This window comes from Lissotriton vulgaris, chromosome 12 (assembly GCF_964263255.1).
Source record: "Lissotriton vulgaris chromosome 12, aLisVul1.2, whole genome shotgun sequence".
NCBI lineage: Eukaryota > Metazoa > Chordata > Amphibia > Caudata > Salamandridae > Lissotriton > Lissotriton vulgaris.
The window spans coordinates 252,202,054-252,223,734 of record NC_141700.1 but is presented as its reverse complement, the minus strand read 5'-3'; the positions used below and the strand labels follow the sequence as shown (position 1 = coordinate 252,223,734).

General features: G+C 50.8%; 1 protein-coding gene across 3 annotated transcripts in view; it reads right to left on the bottom strand.

Annotated features, from left to right (window-relative positions):
• LOC147673887 (anillin-like) overlaps positions 1–21,681 on the bottom strand; it is a 429,866-nt gene that overhangs the window by 329,003 nt on the left and 79,182 nt on the right. For all 3 annotated transcript variants that reach the window (XM_086947773.1, XM_086947775.1, XM_086947774.1), the window contains 2 exons: positions 6,146–6,243; positions 5,940–5,988 (listed from right to left, as the gene is read on the bottom strand). In XM_086947773.1, the coding sequence (XP_086803899.1) occupies positions 5,940–5,988; positions 6,146–6,243 (147 nt within the window). The remainder of the gene's footprint in view (positions 1–5,939; positions 5,989–6,145; positions 6,244–21,681) is intronic.

The window sequence follows — 21,681 nt, the reverse complement described above, 5'->3', positions numbered from 1 at the left end:
CATTGGACGGTGTTGATTTGAGCTCCCAGGAAGATTTTCACTTGCTCCGGTTCCATCGAGCATTTTCCCCAGTGTATGGAGAATCCCAGGCTTGTTAGTGTTCTTGTGACCTGCTCTGCATGATCCTTGCATGTCCTATAAGAGCTTGCCTTTATGAGCCAGTCGTCGAGGTAGTGGTACACGTGTATCCCCTCTTTGCAGATGTGCGGCCACTGCTGCGATGCATTTGGGAATACCCTTGGTGCGGACTTTAGACCAAATGCCAGGGTTGTGAATTGGTAGTGATCCTTGTTTACTCTGAATCTTAGCATACGAGTGTGCTGCCTGTTCATGGGGATGTGCAGGTACGCATATTTGAGGTCTACGGTGGACAAGAAGTCCCCGACCTTTATCTGTGGAATGACCTCTTGTAGGGACGTCATGTTGAATTTTTGAGTCTTTACATATTTGTTTAGGAACCGTAGATCCAGGATGGGTCTTGGGCTTTCATCCACTTTTGGCACCAGGAAGTAGTTTGAGTACACTCCCCTGTTCCGTTCTTCGAATGGGACCGGTTTGATGGCCTCTTTGAGGAAGAGTTCCTGAGCTTCCTCTTGGAGCAATTGCAGCTCTCTTTCAGAGTGCTCTCTTTTCTTTGGCTTTCTGTTTGGTGGTCTCTTTTCCAACTCTATGCAGTATCCGAACTGTACGATGTTGAGTATCCACTTGTCTGTAGTTATTTTTGGAGAAAAATAATCTCAGCCTGCCTCCTACTGGTGTTACATTTTCTTTTGTGTCTTGTCCGTGTAGCCCTCTCCTCTTTGTTTTCCCGTGCTCCTCCCTGGGAGGGTTTGAGTGGGTGAGCACCTTTTTCCGTGTGAAGTCACTTAGAGGGGGGGTTGTGCACCGCCTCTCCTTCTCTGGCCCAGTCCGTTTCCTTTTCCTCGAAAGGACTGGCCCCTGTTCTGATAGTTCCAGTTTTGCTTCTGCTGGCACTGGTGACCTTGGTTGTCACTCTGTTGACCCTGGTGGAACGCCTGGTGTGATTGTCCTTGCTGGTTTCCACCCCTTCCGTTCGGCCTCGGCGTAGGAGTGCCTCTTCTCATCCCCCTGAATTGCAGGGCCCCCATGGACCTTGCAGTCTCGTTGTATTTCTTCAGTTGGGTGAGTTTCTCATCAACTGGGGCTCCGAACAGTGTTTCTCTATTGAAAAGTGTGTTCATGATGTTGTTCTGAACCTCAGTTTTGAAGCCTGAGATCCTGAGCAAGGCTTGCCTTCTTTCTGTGATGCCTATAGCCATCAGTCTGCTGAATGCTTCAGCCCCATCCAAGGATGTCTTCAGGCACGAGTTAGCAATGCTTTTTCCCTTCTTCCACAAGGTGTGATGCCCTCTGAAGGTATTGCTCTGGGAGGTGCTTGAGCAATTTTCTGATCTCATCCCAATGCTGGTATTGGTGCCTGTTCAGGAGGGCGTTGGAGTTAGCCATACGCCAGTGAATTGCAGAGTTCCTCAATTTTTCTGCCAGTCAGGTCCATCCTCCTGCTTTCCTTGTCAGGTGGTGGCCCAGATGTTGTTGGGACGTTGGCCCTTCTTCTGGCCGTTGCAGCGATTATTGAATCTGCTGTGACGGACCCCTTGATGTAAGGAGGGTCCTGGGAGGAGAATTTGTATTTCTTCCCGGTCCTCGGCGTGACTGATCTGCATGTAGCCAGGTCTGTGAACGCTTCCTTCCCCTGGTCCGTGATACTTTTCAGCATGGGCAAGAACTGGCTTCTTGTCTGCATGAAGAGCAATGTTTCCAGCAGGAAGTCTGCTTTAGGCTTCTCTTCCAGCTTAACCCCATAAGCTGCTGCTGCCTTCCTGACTACCTCATTGAATGCCCCAATGTCATCCGGTGCCGAAGGCCTCAGGGAAGGTCTCCACAGCCTCCTGCGGGTTTTTGGCCTGGATGTCCTGCCATTCCAGGTCTTGGGCCGTCGAGGATCCTGAGCCGTAGCTTGACTGCTGCTCCCCATATTCACCCTCTGTGTAATAGAGGTCCTCTGTGTTCAGAGGGCTCCGGAGTTTGGCAGCTCTTAGACGTTGAACTCCTCGTGCTCCTGCACCTCAGCGACGGCCGTCGCTGGCTTAGAGGGGATCCTGAAACTTTTCATCTTTTCCTCGAAGTCCTTCTTCCTCTGAAGGATGTTCTCAATCTCGGCCTCGAGCCTTCTTTTCTTCCTCTCCAACTGTGCGGCCTGCTCGTCGTCTAGCGTTTCGGCTATTTTCTTCGACGGGGTCATCGACGTCAAAACTTTTTTTCGGCTCCTTCTCCTTTAAGTCCCTTTTTCAGGGGCTTGCTTCGACGACCTTGGCTTTTCGCCGGTCTTCGACACCCGGGAGTCCTTCTCGAAGGATCAGCTGGGCTCTTTTTTGGAGGATGCAGCTTCGGTCGTCAAAGTTTCCGGCGCCGGTGCTCCCTTTGAGGCTCTGGATTTTCGAGAGTCTGCCTCAGGCTTTCGAGGCCCTGTCGAGTTTTTCGGGGTCGTAGACTCTACCTTGTCAGACGTTTTCTTATCGGTCTCTGCGACCGTGAAGTCATCTGGACCTTCGGCGATGTTGTCCTAGTCGTCGGTGGAGAGGCCGAGTTCGTAAAGCGTCAGGGCCTGGCCTTTGCCCTGCATCGTGTAGTGAGCTATCCTCTGCTTCTCTCGAACCCGGAGTGTCTTCGGCTTGAAGACAGAACAGGCGTTGCAGTCTTTGCTCTCGTGGTCGATTGGCAGGCAGAGGTTGCAGACCGGGTGCTGGTCCTTCTGCGCAAACTTGTGGTGGCAGTTTCTGCAGAATTTAAAGGGTGTCTTGTACATCCCTGCGCTCAGGGGGCCCCCTGTGTGCGCATTCTCCGAAGGACGTCGAAGATCTCGAGGTTCTTCCCCTTCTTAGTCGTCTCCTCTCTGATGGTCTTCTCTCAATCTTCTCAGGTCTTTTCTGTTGAAAAGTTGCTGTATTTTCTCCTTTTCTCCTCCAAAACATCTGGAGCTTCACGCGACGATCCAGACCCTACGGCGGAAAAAAGAATCTGAAGATGGCGCCAAGGCTGGGATCTTCCGCAGGAAGCGTGCAGACGTCACAGAAGGTACACCAAATGGGATGTCGACGCCCATCTGGGCTACAAAAAAAACATTTTTTAAAAAAATGAAGAAATGAGAGAAAAGACTATGATTCCGGACCCAACCACCAGATTGCGGAATAATGCACAGCATAATGAATCCACAAAGTTTCACGCTTCAAAATTGGCTCCCACCGATTCCGACCCCTCTTCTGGGCACAAGAACCGGCGGGAAAACCGATCCAGGAAAGGTGTCCACCTTTGCCAGCCCCACCTCTCAGGTGGGAGAAGCGAAGTGAAGATCGCCTCTCAGTCCTCCCCATCCTGGAGACTGGGGACCCCTCCAATTAGGAAGAGGTCTATGCCTTACTCCCACTGGAGGGTGGCATACTAAGAGGTGGAGACACCCCAAGGAAGGAACCCATTTGCCTCAAGCTGCACACCCTTGTAACTCCCATAAATCTACTATTTAGAGGCACCCCTGAACGTCGCCTTTTCATATTTGATAGGACAAGAAAATGGACCGAAGAGCCATGCTGCACAAGGAGGGTACGACGACAACCGCTTTGACCCCAGCCCCACCAATCTGTCGCCTCATTCGAAACCCCTGCAAGCTGAACCCAGCATGATCTGCAGCCAGCAGACTCCAATAACCCCAGGGAGCTGCCCTGCCTTCCCAAAGAACGGATCTTCCATGAATACAGAGTACGTCCAACACCAGCCCAAGCCAGTACTCAGGACTGCTCCCGACCTATTTTACTCCACTTACCTGTGCACTACCCCTCCCTCACACCTGCATGCACCCAATGGCTTCTTCAAAAGAACTCCGCCAAAGAGCCCTGTTTACAGGAGTCCGTTGGGCATTGCATCACCGGCCCGACGAGGAGCACTGCCCAATGATGGAGCATGACATCTTCGGGGTGTGTGAGAACATCACGAAGAAAGACTTCCTTTTGTCTGCACGTCAAGTTAGGTACTGTACACCCTCTTGTTATACAGTCCCATTCGGGAGCTAGTGTGCAGGTTCTGTTTAAATATAGCTGCCGGTCCCCCTCTTTTTGATATTGTATATACAGAACCAGTTTCCTACAATGATGTTCTGCTGTTCTTACCAGACACCCACACTTTAGGCCCAGTTGTCTAAAACTCCTTACATTGTTGGGAGAGGCCTCCAACCTTCAGGTGAAGACCTCCAAATTAGTTCCGACTAGTGATGACACCCCCACCCATCTCTGGTGCTCCGATATTCTACTTCAACGCCTCGGAGTACCCGAGGTTCCATATCTCCCTGCTCCATGATCTTACGAGGAACCTCAATTTAAATCCACTGGTGTCAAACAAAAAGCAACCTACAGAAGTGGTTGCAGCTCCCATTGCATGTGTTGGACCGTATCACTCTTAAATAGGATTCACCCCCTCTACATATTTCAGCACTCCCGATCCCCCTACCCAAGCTGGTTTTGTGCGCTTAATTCCACAATCCGCTCCTTTTTGTCAGGAGGGTCGTTCCAGAGTGATGTTTCCCAGCTTTTGACAATCTTAATACGATGGTGGACTGGGGATGGCAGGCCTTCAATTTCACTACCAGGCCTCCCAATGGATTGTGATCAATGACTGGCTCAGAGGTGGGTGAGATGATTAAACATTCCGAAGGGAACTTTCCTCTTTAAGGTTTAATCGCATTCTAGATAGGTTGTATGATGCTCTGATATCCTGTACCCTCCCTGATATAACTGGTGTGATTTTTTTGGCCTCGCGCATCACAATTTATAGGGTAGAATGGTACGCAAACAGGGATGACTCACCTGTGGATGGGGCGCGGACTTAACCATGCACCTGGCTTAGAGATGTTCGGGCGGGGGAACATATGTTGTCCTTCAACGAACTCCAGGAAGGTTATGGGCTCAATCAAACTCAATTTTATAAATCTTTGCAGCTCAGACGCACTCTTTCAGCTAGCATTCCACTTGACACCAAAATTTGGACCCCTGGAGGCCAGGTTGACGATGGGCCACACTGGAAGAGGCACAATGTTCCAGATCTATCGATCACTCATTGCGAACGCTCCACACAATTTTGAACAGCTCCGACTGCTGGAAAATTGGGAGTTTGAGTCGGACTGGAGGGAGGCCCAGTTGGCCCTACACATGCTTGCTATTTCTTTTCACTTTAGATGGATTCAACTGAATTATTTGCATGTGATCTACCTCACACAGATAACTTTGCACCAGGCAAGCAAAATCCCTCATTCGGTCTGCTTTCGCTATTCAGAGGCCCTGGGCGATTTCTAGCACGTTGTTTGGGGCTGCACAGGCATTTCCATGTATTGGCAGCAGGTGCGCAGCAAACTCTCCAGAGTCCTGGAGCGGAGTCTTTACCTGCCCCTCCCTACCCCAAGGCGACCCTACTGGGCATGGTTGATGAGATGGGCGGTTCCCTGGCTGACAGCATGTTTGTAGGTGTCGCCACACTGGTGACTAAGAGGGACACTGCTCAGGGCTGGCACTCCCACAGCACTCTCACGCATGGTATGACAGGGATGTACTGGTGTGCTCAACTTAAAGTCTGATTATATTGCCCGAGGCTGTTCATGGAAACATAAGATATGGGTAGACTGGGGATGCAATTTGTTCAAGGCTGGTTACGTTATGAAAGTGAACTGCGAATGTAAAAGTACTTTGCTTGGTAGTTTTAAAAAGAATTTAAACAAATGTGAGTTACTTTCCTCATGACTAGATAACTGGTAATCTGGTGGATACACTTGCAATTTTTTCCCCGAGGACCATGAGGAGTAGGGCTCCCCAGGTTTTATGGTGTCTGATATCCATTAACATGATTGTACATTATACACATTAATAAAACAATTTTACCAGTTTCTTGACGGCGGTCTTGATTTTCCACAACCAGTGTACTGGAATCCTGCAATGGCAAAGTAAAGTGCTACAGTAAGTATATTGTCTGCCTCTCTGTGTCGCACCATAGAGACAGGTGGTCTACAAAATCTGAGATGTAACAACTCACCACACCCATTTCAAACAGTGGTATAGACTTTACTTACAGGACTGGTCAGACTTACCAAAGAGTTACTAAGATTCCACACACCAGTAGACTCCGCACGTAAAGGAGTACGGTCACTCTGGTTCTTTCTAGTCACAGGGGTTTCAAATACGCTATCTGCAGTGCAAAATGAAAGCCAAAATGAGCCTCTGACACTAGGAGCAGTCAGTGACAGCTAACATCAACACAGTCAGATTGGGACAAAGTCAAGAGGAGAGAACAGGAGTCAAAGTCAATGATTTAAGGAAGGTCAGGCCACAGGGGAATTACAAGAGGTCCAGTCAAAACAGCTAGAAGATACTGGAGTCTAAGGAAACGTGCAAAACCTGCTGATGTCACAAAAGCGAGAGGCAGAATATGAGTGAAGGTGAGGAATAGGAGCAGAGACAACAAATGCCTAGCTCAGTCAGATGAACAGTGAGCGAAACAAGCCAACACCCACAAGAACCAACACCCACAAGAACAATGGGGGGGGGGGGGGGGCGGGGGGGAAGGTGGGGGCCAGATAGTGTGTGTATATATATATATATATATATATATATATATATTTATATATATTGAGGAGCCACCACACGTTGTGTGGGTTCTCTCGTTTATTGCATTTGTTACAGCATACACAAGAACAGGGACGCGTTTCAGCAGTCAAGCTGCCTTTATCAACCTGAATTGCGCCATATTGGTGCTTCTTTTAAAGCTTACATTTCATTAAAATTGAAGATGCACTTCACAGTGATTGGGTAACTACAAGCACGAGCTGTCCCAGAGTGCAGAACAGGATTCCCTCGGAGATATATGAACTGATAAGGAACTGACAGGATATGAAAGATAGCGACGTTATCTGAAGTAAAAGTGTATAAACTGGTCAAATGCGTGACTTTGGTTTTAAAAAGGAAAGAGAGAGAGCGCGAGAGAGAGCGCGAGAGAGAGCGCGCGAGAGAGCGCGCGAGAGAGCGCGCGAGAGATCGACAGCGAGAGATCGACAGCGAGAGAGAGCGAGAGAGAGATATATACATTTTTTTTTTAATGGACCAGACAGCGGATTACTGGAAAGAAAAAGAAAAAAAAAAGAGAAAATGGGCTATGACAATTGGTCTTTGAAGATACAAAACGAGGTACAAAGAAGAGGTTCAGTAAAAACATACTTTTACAGAAATCATACACAAGGGTAGCGGTGTCCAACGAACATAGGTCAAGATAAACGGCAGATTTTCAGAAAATCTGAGAATAAGTTTAGAGCTTGAGGATAAATAGAACTTATTCACAAAAACAGTGGTTAGCATAAAACATTGAAGAGCTGCCCGAATAAATAAATCACTTAACATTTCAAAATCGATGATGCACAACAATTCCAGAGGCCTCACAAGGGTAAACCCAGTGGAGCACAATCCATTATTTAAGAGTTATAGCCGGGGTCACAAACCTTTTCTGAATTAAAATCTACTTGTGTTCAATGAAAATCCTCCCTAGCTCCTCATTATTAGACATGTAGTATTAACCAAATCAGACAAGATTACGTTAGCTGCCACCATATGTAAGATTCTAGCAGTGAACGCCTCCGTGGATCAGGCATGGTTGCCAGCAGTAGCATGAAAAAGGCTTTGTTTATGTGGGAAGCCTTTACATGGGCAATAAAGAACAGCCATAAATACTGGCACCAAGTTATTAGTAGTATTTGATTTTTTTATTACTTAAATATCAGTTTTGAATAGGTTGGAAGAGGCGTGGCCAAGATGGCTGACTGCTAGACGCTCCCTGTGGAAGCTCTCTGGCCAAACAATCTCAACTGCCAGTGCGGCCCGTCCTTGGTGGTTGTAAAGCAGTGAGCGTGCACCTGGGGAGGTAGCAGACCGCTTGTTGGTGGAGGAGCTGCCGTGACTGAGGAACCGGCCACTGCTGCCGCCTGCTCACATTTAAGTGACTGCCCCCAGCACACCCCCCCTGGAGCCTGAGGGGGTCCAGTCACCCAGGTCCAATTGTGGCTCTCCACACCCCATCACACACAATGAGGGCAGTGCAGCTCTGCCCCTGGGGGCAGTAAAGATGCAGGGGGCCCTGTGAGGTTGCAAACGACCCCAGGAGGAGACGGGAGACCTCCTGCGTTTGGCCGAGACCCCTGCCTATTGGCCATGCTGCCACCATTTTGGACAGCTGTTGGTCTAGGAGCCGCAGCAGCCCCTATGAACCTCACAGCAGCCTATGCACCCAATATGGACTTTCCTAGGCACAGCCTCCTGGAGCCTGAGGAGGGTCTACTGCCCAGGCCTACTTGTTGGTTGCGGCCCACTGCACACTTAGAGGACACTGCAGGGGCCCTGTAGGTGGGAGCGGACCCTTCAGAGAGTTCATAAGCCCCCTCTGGAATTAACAGGCAACCCCTGTACTGGGCATAGTTTGCAGAGCCACCATCCTGAAGAAACTGCCATGGCTGTCTCCTGCACAAGCACACTTGGCTGCTCCCAAATGTGGCCCCCTAAAGCCGGAGGGGCCCACCGCCTGGACCTGCTCACTTGTTGGGAACCCCCTGATTTCATCACCTGCTGGGAGAAAGATGCCCCCGGCCATGCTGGTTGTGTGGGTCCTCATGCTGGGTCACGCCCTCCCTTGCCCCTCCATCACCCTTCTCTTCCTTCTCCCCCTGCTCCATTTCCCCTCCCCTCGACGTAGGGCAGGCGGCTTCCTACATCAGACCATAATCACAGTCTCATTTCTTCTGCACACGCCACCAGTCTGATCACCACGCACCTGGGACGCCCAAGGGACTATTGAAATTAAATGTTTATTGTGGCTCTTCCCCTCGTCGTCTATCACAGGGCTGCGATGGGAGCACTATGAACTCGGTCCTCCGGGAACCAGCCCTGATCCAGTGACTGAAAAAGTGTTGGCTGCGTCAGCACATACCTGTAGGCGCCTTGCTGGGACTGATCACGATTTCCCTACCCTCTGACTCAAGGCGAGGCCACCTTTAGGGCACAGTGGGTGCTGTTGCGCCTAGACATGCAGCGATCTCCCCTGTCTTATGGATCTGGACACTTTTGAGTGTGTGTGTGTGTGTGTGTGGGGGGGAACGTGGGGGGGGGGGTGGAGCGCTCATGCAGGATACAAGGAACCCATTGGACTTTAACTGTCCAGTACGACACGAGGCCAAAAGAAGTGTGACCATGTAGTCCATACCCCATGTGAACATTCTAGTTGCGCTTTCCAGTCTCTGGCCACCTTCTAGACACGTATGCCGCTGCTCTAAGGTGGGCTGCACAGAAACACCTCGGCAGCCCATAGGGTAAAGAATGGCTCCACATTAAAGGACCTGCTCACAAAGGTGGCAGCGAAGAAGGCCAAACTCTGTTGGTGAGGAACGTGCTGGGGATTCCCCGGCGCCATCAGAGATGGGAGCCGGCACAGATGAGGTCATGGCCCCTGTTAACCAGCGTTCATGGAGGCTCTTTCACATCTCTGCATGGACATAATGGCACTCCATAACGATGTGGAGGCAGACCTAAAGGACGTCAGGATGTGACCAAACTTGACATCTGGGTGGAGAACCATAGAAGAGGGCTGATAGAACTGAAAGAGCCGATTCTGGACCTGCAACGCCACATGGAAGACAAAGAATAGATCACGTAGATAGATTATACACATAAAGGAGTTCCTCTGTAAACTGCGGGGGTTCAGGGGCGGGAGGGGGCTTGAGGCCTACATCATACACCTATTCCGCCAAGTACACCCAGTGCTGGCAGACAAAGGTAGTGCTTGAACACACACACACACACACACACACAGTGTCGGCCGCCCTATTACATCATCTGGACAACCTCAGGATATTCGGACCTGTGTTCACAACTACAAACAGAAAGAAGCCATAATGGCAGCAGCAGGAACCAAAGCATCAACAGCATAAATGGATGGCTTTATCAGGATTTTTCTCCTCTCACCTTACAGTGCCACCATCGCTTGCGTCTGATCACTGCCTACCTCCAGGACCAAACCATAAAGTAGAAATGGGGCACCACCTTTAAATTGTCGTTCAGCTGGAAAAATTAAACATACATGCTCCTGCTTAGGCTTTCAGCAGACTCGGGCCACCGGGGATTCATGGGCGCCCCTGGTTCAACCCTCCATCTCAAAACCCAGGCAGCAATGCCAGTGGAGAGCCACTTCCAAACCCACACAGGACAAAAGCTGGCTTGAACACAGTGCACTCCTTGAGAAGCCCAGAAACCACAATGCCAACCATAATTTCACACCAGACTGACCCCGACCTGTTGACAAGCAGCCTCCAGGAACCTAGAGTTAGATATGTCCTCTTTTAAATTAGGGTGGTTGGCTGCCATCCTAACATTCCCTAATTAAAACGCACCATGAGCTGGGGAAACTTACCTCACCTGGCTCACCTTCAAAGTAGTCTCCACCACAACCCCAAATTCTAGACTGTAGGAACTCCCAAGGAGGGAGTCGTGAATTTTGTTGTTAGCGCCGCCCCACACCCCCCCCACCCCCCCGCAATCCCTACCGACCAGGAGGTTCGTTATGCAGCTGGCCTTGCTACCCGAGACAGGAAACAGATGTCATGACATCTATGAGGTAATTGCAACTGGGGCTAATCTTCCTCCCCTCTGCGACCTCGCTTGCAGATAGTCAAGATACTGAGCTAGAATGTCCGAGGCCTCAACTATACCACCAAGCGACTGGCCCTCCTGACCTTTCTTAGAGACTCCCAATGAGGCACTGCCCTACTACAATAGATGCACCTCCTCAAAAGGAACTGGGGAAGGCTCCCCTCCCGTTGGTTTGACAGGCAATATTTTTCCTCTGATCCTAGTAAGACAGTGGGGGGGGGTGTGGGGGTGGGGGGACGGGGTACTGGTTCGCCATTCTCCTAGCCAGCCACTTACCTGGTCAAGTAGTGCAAACCCAAGCACAGGTCCCTGGGAGATTCTGCTCCAGCCAACTTACTGTTGATGCACACACCTTCACCCTTGCCACGCTATACGCCCTTAACGAGCCCTGTGCCCTCGCAGGGGGTCGCTCCCTTCACGCTGCTCTGCCGCTCGCCTGCCTGCTGCCCTAGCTGCTGCCTGGCCGCTACCTGATCGCTGCTGACCTCCTCTCACCTCCTCCGCTGCCCTCCGCTTGAGCCTTGCCTTCTGCCCGCAGCCTGCCGCCTCTGCCCCCGCTCCTCTCCGGCCCCGCTGCCCCGGTCACCTCCGTGATTCCCGCCGCCGCTGACCCGTAGCTCCGCCTCCCCTCCACTCCCATTGGTCCTCCCGCCTCCCGCCTCCCGCTGACCCTCCCTCCCGGCTCCTACTTATGACGCCCCCTCAGCGACCGCGCAGCGGACGCGCCGATTGAGAGCCGAAGGTGCGCCAAAGGTAAGCCCGTCTGCACCCGTCCGCGCCTGGACCGCACCCAGTGCCAGGACCCCTGGCCCCGGCAGACCCCAGCCCACCCGCCGGGCCTACGACGCCACCGAACTCTACGCACTCAACGCCGGCCGACTCCCGGGCTGTTACCGAGCCAACCCGAGACGCACCCACGGACCGTTCTGCTGCAACGCCTGCAAGTTCACCTGCATCCGGACCTGCACCACTCCAGCAGCGCTCAAGACCTCGACGAGCAACAGCAGCAACCACCTGAAGTGCATCCTGCTCAACACCCGCTCCGTTCACAGACACGCCGTCGAGCTCTGGAACCTGCTCGACACAACATCACCAGACGTCGCCTTCCTCACGGAAACCTGGATGAACGCCTCTTCAGCGCCCGACATAGCCATCGCCATCCCAGACGGCTACAAGATCGTCAGGAGGGACCGCATCAACCACACCGGAGGAGGCATCGCCATCGTCGACAGGAACACCATCCGCATCACGACCAACAACGACGACACCCGCCGAGCACCTGCACTTTCAGGTCCACATCAACCCCAAGACCACCCTCAGAGGCACCCTCATCTACAGACCCCCGGGACAACGCACACAATTCAGCGAAGACATCGCCGACTTCATCAGCCCGCACGCCCTCTGCTCCGCTGACTACATCCTCCTCGGGGACCTCAACTTCCACATGGAGAAAAACAACGACCGCAACACCACCACCCTGCTGGACAACCTCACCAACCTGGGACTCAAGCAACTGGTGACCACCCCCACCCACTACGCCGGACACACACTCGACCCCGTCTTCTCATCCAGCAAGGACATCGCCTTCAGCCACGCCACCAGACTCCACTGGACGGACCACAGCTGCGTCCACTTCAGCTTCGCAAGGACCACGACCCACCACAACCAGCAACAGGCTGCACGCAGGAGCTGGAACAAGATCACAGCCGACCAGCTCGCGTCCTCCCTGAGCATGAATCCTCCCACCAGCACAACGAACCCTAGCCAGGCAGCCACCAACCTCACGAAGTGGATCAGCGACTGCGCAGACGAGCTCGCCCCCCTGAGGACCCCGCCCAGCAGACCCAGTAGCAAGAAAGCCCCATGGTTCACCGACGAACTCAAGAGCTCCAAGAAGAACTGCCGAGCCCTCAAGAGAACCTGGCGCAGAGACCCAACACCGGACAACATGACTGCCCTCAAGCTCGCCACCCGAAAACACCACCAACTCATCCGCGCCACCAAGAAAACTGCATTCAAGGAACGACTGGACAACAACGCACACAACAGCAAAGAACTCTTCAACATCGTCAAAGAGCTCTCCAACCCCAACGCCGGAAACAACAACATCACCCCTTCGCAAGACCTCTGTAACTCCCTCGCCTCCTACTTCCACAACAAGATCGCGGACATACACAACAGCTTCAGCACTCAACCGACGAACACCACGACCGAACCACCGCCCCCCACCACCACCCTCCTCGCCTGGACTCCGATCAGCACCGAAGACACAGTCCGCACGATGAACTCCATCCACTCCGGATCTCCGACCGACCCCTGCCCTCACCACGTCTTCAACAAGGCCGACGCTGTCATCGCACCCCACCTGCGGGACATCATCAACACATCTCTCGACACCGCTTCCTTCCCGGAGAGCTGGAAGCACGCCGAACTCAGCGCTCTACTCAAGAAGCCATCGGCTGACCCCACCGACCTCAAAAACTACCGGCCCATCTCGCTGCTCCCGTTTCCTGCAAAAGTCATCGAGAAGACCGTCAACAAGCAGCTGGCCGCCTTCCTCGAGACGAACGGATCCCTCGACCCCTCGCAGTCTGGCTTCCGGGCCAACCACAGCACCGAGACCGCCCTGAGCGCAGTCACCGATGACATCCGAGCGCTGCTGGACAACGGAGAAACAGCGGCCCTCATCCTCCTCGACCTCTCCGCGGCCTTCGACACTGTCTGCCATCGTACCCTAGTACAACGCCTCAGCAACGTCGGAGTCCAGGAGAAGGCACTGGAGTGGATCATCTCCTTCCTCGCCGGAAGGACACAGAGAGTCCGCCTCCCTCCGTTCAGATCTGAAGCCACCGAAGTCATCTGCGGCGTCCCTCAAGGCTCCTCGCTCAGTCCAACCCTCTTCAACATCTACATGAGCCCCCTCGCAGACATCGCACGCCAGCACAACCTCAACATCATCTCCTACGCCGACGACACCCAGCTAATCCTCTCCCTTATCAACGACCCCGCCACCGCCAGAGCCAACCTTCACGAAGGGATGAAAGAGGTAGCCGAATGGAAGAAGAACAGCCGCCTGAAACTGAACTCGGACAAGACGGAAGTCCTCATCCTGGGATCCTCACCCGCCGCTTGGGACGACTCCTGGTGGCCCCCCGCCCTAGGCAGCGCACCCAAACTAACAGACCACGCACGCAACCTGGGCTTCATCCTGGACTCCTCCCTCTCCATGACCAGACAAGTCAACGCCGTCTCCTCGTCGTGCTTCAACATCCTGCGCATGCTACATAAGATCTTCCGGTGGATCCCCACGGAGACCAGGAAGACGGTCACCCAGGCCCTCGTCACCAGCCGTCTGGACTACGGCAACACCTTCTACGCCGGAACCACCGCCAAACTCCAGAAGAGACTCCAGCGGATCCAGAACGCCTCAGCACGACTCATCCTGGACATCCCCCGCCGCAGCCACATCTCCGGACACCTGAGAGACCTGCACTGGCTCCCGGTCAACAAGAGAATCACCTTCCGTCTCCTCACCCATGCACAGAAAGCCCTACACAGCCAAGGCCCAGGATACCTCAACAGCCGCCTCAACTTCTACGCTCCCAAGCGCCAGCTTCGATCGAACAGCCACGCCCTCGCCGCCGTCCCCCGCATCCGTAGAGCCACCACAGGGGGACGGTCCTTCTCCTACCTCGCCGCCAAGACATGGAACTCCCTCCCCACCCACCTCCGCCCGACCCAGGACCACCTCGCCTTCAGGAAGCAACTCAAGACCTGGTTGTTCGAGCAGTAGCAGATCCCCCTCCCCCAGCGCCTTGAGACCCTCTGGGTAAGTAGTGCGCTATATAAATGCGATGATTGATTGATTGAACGACCTCCGCACAAACTGTTTCTGGTGGTCATTAAGTCGGGGACAGCTACTCAATACCTTTATGTAGTAGTGGCAAGGACTTCAAACTCATCCACGACAATTCCCTTGACAGGTCTGCGCAGAGCGTTACAGGCCCATGCCTTCACGGACCCTGGGCTGACCGACGATTAAGTGGCAGCATCGTCTGATCACTGCACTATCAGGCCTACATTCACTATCCCTGCCAGAGGGGCCCTTGGTCACCTTTGGTGGCTCAATGACAAACTGCTTACATAAGACTCCTCCAAAACAGACATACAGGCAGTCATTAAATACTTCTTTGGAGAGGACAACTGAAACACCCATCTACCTTCTTTGGGAAACATTAAAAAGTGGTGGTCAGCGGCACATTCCTTGCGATCTCCACAAAGCTCAATCAGGCGTGACGAGAAAAGAGACAACTTACAGACAAGGGTTCGAGACTTAGAGGAGACCCACAAGCAAACTGGTGCACACAAGTTAAATAGACATCTGACCCTGGCCAGGGCACAGCTTAAGGTGCTGGACTGGGATAGGGCGGAGTATGCCCGGCTCTGGACCAATCAAAAATATTATTCAGGGTGTAAAAAGGTCTCTTGGCTCATATGCTGGGGGCCCATACACAGACACCAGATCACCGAGATTAGTCCGGCAGATGGAACCAAGTCCACCAGGTCAGGGATGTCGCTCAGGCCTTCAAGCGCTTTTATGCTACACTCAAAGCAGATGAGCTGCCTTATTATTATTGCATTTATAACGCGCGACAGCTATCCACAAAGGGTTTCCCGGCGCAAATATGTAAAGATACCTGAAGTGAGATGATAAATAACGAACAGGTCTAGATGTTAAATAGCCAAGTTTGTAGGTTTTTGCGGAATCTACGGCAATTGTTTTCCAGGTGTACTGAAACAGGCATTGAATTCCACAACATGGGTCTTTGGTAGCAAAAGGACTTGCCACCCATATGGGACAGCTTAATTTTAGGAATAGCATATTTTGTTTGTGTGGAGGAGTGCCGGGGGCGAGATGGATGATAGGGTGATACAAGGGACAAAAGATATTTCGGGGCTTTAGCGGCATTAATTTTATGCATAAAGCATAATGCCTTGAATCTGATTCTGTTTTCAACCTTCAACCAGTGGAGGTCCCGATAATATTGAGTGGTGGGGGTGTGCTGCATAATAGCTTGGCCGCTGAATTTTTAACTACCTGGAGTTTGCGGATAGTTGCTTTATTTGAACCTAGATATAAGACATTCCCATAGTCTATCCGTGACGTGATCAGAGCGTTGACCAAGGTTTACTTTGTTTGCTCAGGTAGCATCCAGCATATCTTTTTCAGCCATTTTAAAATGGCAAAGCATGCGGCAGATGTTTTTTCAGCCTGTTTGTGCATCTTAAAGAGTCATCAATGATGACCCCTAAGTTCCGTGCTTGAGGTACTGGAACCGGAAGTCTACCCATCTCAGTTGGCCAATGGCGCGGGCCCCACAGGTTTTTATTTTGACCTAAGATGACTACTTCCGTTTTATCCCCATTTAGTTGGAGAAAATTGGCCTGCATCCAGCCCGCTATTTTCTGTAATCCACTTTTAAGGGTGGACTGGGCATCCATATTCTCAGATGTAAGGGCGAAGATAAGTTGGGAATCATCCGCATAGGAATACATTACTAGACCCGCTTCTTCTACGACCTTAGCCAAAGGGCTCACATACAAGTTAAATAATAGAGGGCTTAAGATAGAGCCGTGTGGTACACCATGTTCAAAAACATGTGTCGGAACATGCTGTTTGGGAAATGACCTGAAATGTCCTTCCCTTTAGGAAGGAGGTGAGCCACTCCAGTGCTGACCCACAAATACCAAGAGAGCTTAGTGTGGTGATTAAAACAGTGTGAGATACAGAATCAAAGGCAGCGCTCAGATCCAATAATACAAGAGCCACTGTCTCTCCTCTGTCCAAGAGGCCCGGATGTTTTCCGTGACTCCAAGTAGCATGGTTTCCGTCGAGAAACCCGCTCTGAACCCGGATTGTCGAGGGGGTAATAAATCGTGGGTAGTGACAAATTTTGAGATTGTGGTTCACATGTTTTTCTAAAATCTTGGCAAAAATGGGTAGCAGGGAGATGGGTCGAAAATTAGAGGACTGATTTGGGTCCATTCCTACCTTCTTCAGTAAAGGATGGATCATGACGTGTTTCCACTCATGGGGTACAGTATTTTCTTGTAAGGAGGTATTCAGTAAATTTGTGACCATATCAAGTGACTGGGAGGTGAGTTTTTAAGTATTTTACAAGGTAAAGGATCTTTTGGTGATCCGGATTAAATGGAACTGAGCAGTTTAATTAGAGTCTCCGTATCCAGTGGGGGCCATCTATCTAAGATGTTTATCTGGGTTTGAGGCACATCCGTGTCAAATCTACCCGCGTTTGTAATAGGGCCTGGAGGTGTGGTAACCGAAGGAACCTCACTATTCTTGCCTGCCACAATTCTCTGATGGATTTTATCCACCTTCTGTATGAAGTAGGATGCTAAGGCTTCGCATTGAGCTTTATTTAATTTGGGAACAAAACAGGTGATGGACAGAATGTGGATCAATGTCACATTCACCCCAGTCCAAAGATCTGGGCCCAAATCCATCGTTTTTTTGCACTCCACACCACCCTGGGTTAGACAATGGCGATATGCAAATCAGCTCTGACCCTGTGCCCCATGGGAACAGTCCAGTCCGAACTACAAAAGCCATGTCCTTCCCAGAACGGAATCAAGCATCCGAGGACCGGACAGGTTTCGAGGTAACACCTCTCATCAGCCCGGCTAGCTTGACTCCAGTGGTGTGGAGTGCCTGGGACCCACGTCTGAGCATCCCCAGCGCACTTATGGCGGCAATTGCAAACAAAACAGTTGATGGACAGAATGTGGATCAATGTCACACATTCACCCCAGTCCAAAGATCTGGGCCCAAATCCATCGTTTTTTTGCACTCCACACCACCCTGGGTTAGACAATGGCGATATGCAAATCAGCTCTGACCCTGTGCCCCATGGGAACAGTCCAGTCCGAACTACAAAAGCCATGTCCTTCCCAGAACGGAATCAAGCATTCGAGGACCGGACCGGTTTCGAGGTAACACCTCATCAGCCCGGCTAGCTTGACTCCAGTGGTGTGGAGTGCCTGGGACCCACGTCTGAGCATCCCCAGCGCACTTATGGCGGCAATTGCAAACAAAACAGGTGATGGACAGAATGTGGATCATGCAAATCAGCTCTGACCCTGTGCCCCGTGGGAACAGTCCAGTCCGAACTACGGATGCTTGATTCCGTTCTGGGAAGGACATGGCTTTTGTTTGCAAATTATTTAATTTGGGGGCATAGCTATGGTTTTTGACCCGGAGAGCTCTCACCAGTTTGAATAAAATTTTGGAGCGATTTAAGGCATCTGATACAGTGGAGCAAACAATCTGCTTGTGCTTTATCACAAAGGGTCCGATTGCTTTAACTTATTTTTGTATTCTTTTTTCGCATCTAGGGAATAATTTTATCTCCATCTACGCTCTAAGGTTTTACATTATAATTTTTCTTTTTTTAATATCTCGTTGAACAAGGGGGGCAGGCAATCGTGTACCTTTGCATTTCGCCTTAGTTGAGGGGAGTCAAGTATAGATTGCGGTCAGGATCTATTTCTGGACTGCGGTTGATAATGACTGTACTGCCTGTTTTGAACAGGGGTGATGGGAGTCTAAAAAGATGTTCAGGGCTTCCAAATCCAGATTTTTCCCATTTCTAATCTGCCTTGGATAATCCAAAGGGGCGTTGTGTTCCTGTAAGGCGATCTGTACTGAAAATCTAACCAAGTAATGGTCTGACCAGCTGAGTGGTAGTGCCGGTTGAACATTAACTGTTTTAAGATTAGAAATGATGGGGTCGAGTAGATGCCAGGCTGTGTGAGTTGCTCCTGAGTTTAACAGTGTCAGGTTCAGGGCAGCTAGATCGGATATAAATTCCGATATCGTAGTACAGGCTATGTTTTCCAGATGTATGTTAAAGTCTCCGATAAGAGAGAAGTTAGCAGCTGTCAGAACTAGGGGGCTTATGATTTCCGGTAAAGCTGTCATCCATGCCGTGGCGGAGCCTGGTGGGCGATAGATTAACAAGCCAGAGAACATGAAGTTCGGGGTAATAGCCAGTTTAAACACTGCTACTTCTCCATTTGTGTGGGAAGTCTCGTAAGGTCACAGTTATATTCTTTTTTTTTTTTTAAAAAGGACCGCAATGCCGCCTCCAGTTTTATTAAGGCGATCAAGTCTTTCAATTGCATAGTTGTCCGGCACTGCTACTGCGACGTCCGGTCCTGAACTCTCATGGAGGCATGTTTCGGTTAGGTAAAGGGCATCAGGTTTTTCATCTAGTAACAAGTTGAAAATGTCATACTTGTGTTTAGGTAATGACCTACAATTAAGGCCAATGAAAAAACATGTCCTATGGCTCGGTTGCGAATAATCTCTCATACTTTTTCCTGTCCTTATTCTTATGCCTGATGGTATTTGATAAACCGCAATTTAAACCTGTAGTAATTCCGTCCTCCAGATGTAAATTAGTGCAGTCCTGCTGCATAGGTTTTTAAGGCCATTAACTGCTTGGAGTTATACTTAAGATAAAGGGAATTACTTTTGCCAGGCATATTTGTGTCTTGGCTATTGTTATCCGGTAGATAGTTAAGTACCTCCGTTTGTATAGAGATGTGGCTAGGATTTCGGGCCCCGGGCTCTGTCCTGGCGCGGACGTGCGCAGACGGGCTTGCCTTCGGCGCGCCCGCTGCGCCTCCGTGTCTATGATGTCATTTATACTTGCGAGGTCGGGAGGGCCGGGCAGCTAGACAGCTAACCTTAAGCCTCCAGTAAGATGGCCACCGAGGAGAAGATCGGCAGTTCGAGCCCACTATCAGCATCTAATCGGCTCTAAGTGGGGGGGAATGCGCTAAATCATGCAGCCTACGTAAAGTGCAATAAACAGTTTCAATAATCCAGCTTAAAATTTTAAAATATATAGCACCAAAAACCTTCCCGGCTTCGCCTCAGGAGGTATCAGTATATACATGTGGATATCTGCCTTGAATAGGTTCTTGCTGCAATAGCCAGACTGCAGCCCAAGAAGGCCCCGGGATCGGACAGCTTTACCCCCGGGGTTTTACATTCTCTTGGCCCAAACTGGCCCACCTGCTTGACAATTCCATAGGGGACTCTGACGCACTCTCCCTTCCATAAGAGATGCTCGCACTGAAACAATCCCTAACATCCTTGCCACCTCTTATGAAGGATCTTCGGGCCTATGGGAAGGCCTCGGGGTTTAAGATCCACACAAGACCCAGATCCTCAACATAACTGTACCCAAAGCAGACCAGGCCACAGAGTAAAAGAGCTTCCCCTTCTAATGGACAAGTAAAGGGGTGCAATACCTGGGTCTTACCTTGTGCGCCGCCATTGGCAAGTCAGTGGAGCGGAACTACGGTAAGCTCGTAGCCCCAGCCTGCAAGGACCTGCAGAGCTGGACAGATTTGGGGAGGGTGGGGGGCGGGGGGGGGGGTTTGGAGTTCGGGTCCTGTCCTACCTGGGCAGACTCGCTGCAGTTAAAATTACCTTGCTACCAAGGTTCCTATACATTATGCAGACACTTCCTTTGGGCCCCAGCACTGCATACACTCACAATTACAGAGGATTTAGGTCTGGGGTGGTAGGAAACCCCGGATTGAGAGGTGGCACACATACATTTTGGTCATGGACAGGGACCTCTGGCTACCACAGCTAACATTTTTTGGCTACCCAACTCGGATATATGGTTGAATGGAGCAGAACCCTAACTGAAAAAAAACTTGTGCTTCATGGACCAAGTGATAGCTGGGATCCATATATGGAAGGTACCATGGCTCCCCAAAAACCACCACCTTCACTGGGCTAACATCGTCCCATTACCAGATCAATCATGATGGTGTGGGACAAAGTGATGGTGAAGAAGGGAAATGTCCTCCCCTACCTCCCCGCTCACCCTCATAGGGAACCAAGACTTTCTCCACACACACACACAATCAGTTATGGCCAGCAGTGCACAGTGAGCAGGTGGGTGACTTATTTGACCACTTAGGGACATTTGACATCCCACAGTTTAAGACCATTATGGACTACCAGAAAACTAATATTGTCACTATGAAACAGTTAGCCACTGGGTCCACACCAGTCTGTTCAACCGCAGGCTAGTAGGTCTCTTACTAAATTCGAAAAATGTTTCCTCACAAAAAACGGACAATAAACACTTACTTTCCGACATCTACAATTTTTTGAAGTCTCCTATCGATAACAGCAAGTCTCTCCAGCACAGAAAAGCTGGGATACTGAAGTGAACCTAACTTCACACCTCAGGAGTGGGCAGACAGCGCACAGAGCAAGCACCTCCTCTATCAGAGCAGCAAGGAAGGAATTCCTATTGGCCTACTACTTGTACTATAGCCCGGCCAGGACAGGAAGCTGGAAAGCAGGGGCCATGGGTCTCTGGTGGCGCCTCAGTGTCCAGCCAGGCACTCATCCTTCTCTGGCGCTGCCCCAAATTTCGACGATATTGGGAAGAGATCCTCGAGGAAGTAGATGAGATGCTCTCCGCTGCTATCCCTGCCTTCCAAGACACACACTGAGACGGAGGACTGGGCTGAGAAAGGTCACTATTTTGAACAGCTCCTTCAAGGAGCCGCTAATGTCATTGTCTTTTGATAAAATATTTTCCCTTTGCTTTTTTAATTGGTTTATAATAATCATTTAGTTGGCTTTTGTATGAATCAGTTACGTTTTTAGAGAGTCTCCATTGTCTTTCGGCCCACCTTACATTTCCTTTTCATGTTCTGTCAAGGTGAAGAATACCATAGCTCAGGTGGAGTAATTCTTCAAGAAGTATTAGGTTTCAGGGGAGCACAGACACCAAGAGCAGCCGTAATGGTCGTGTTGAACTGTCCAAATCCAGCATAAAGAAGTGGTTAGAAAAAGTGGCAACACCAATTTTACTCCATGGCCTCT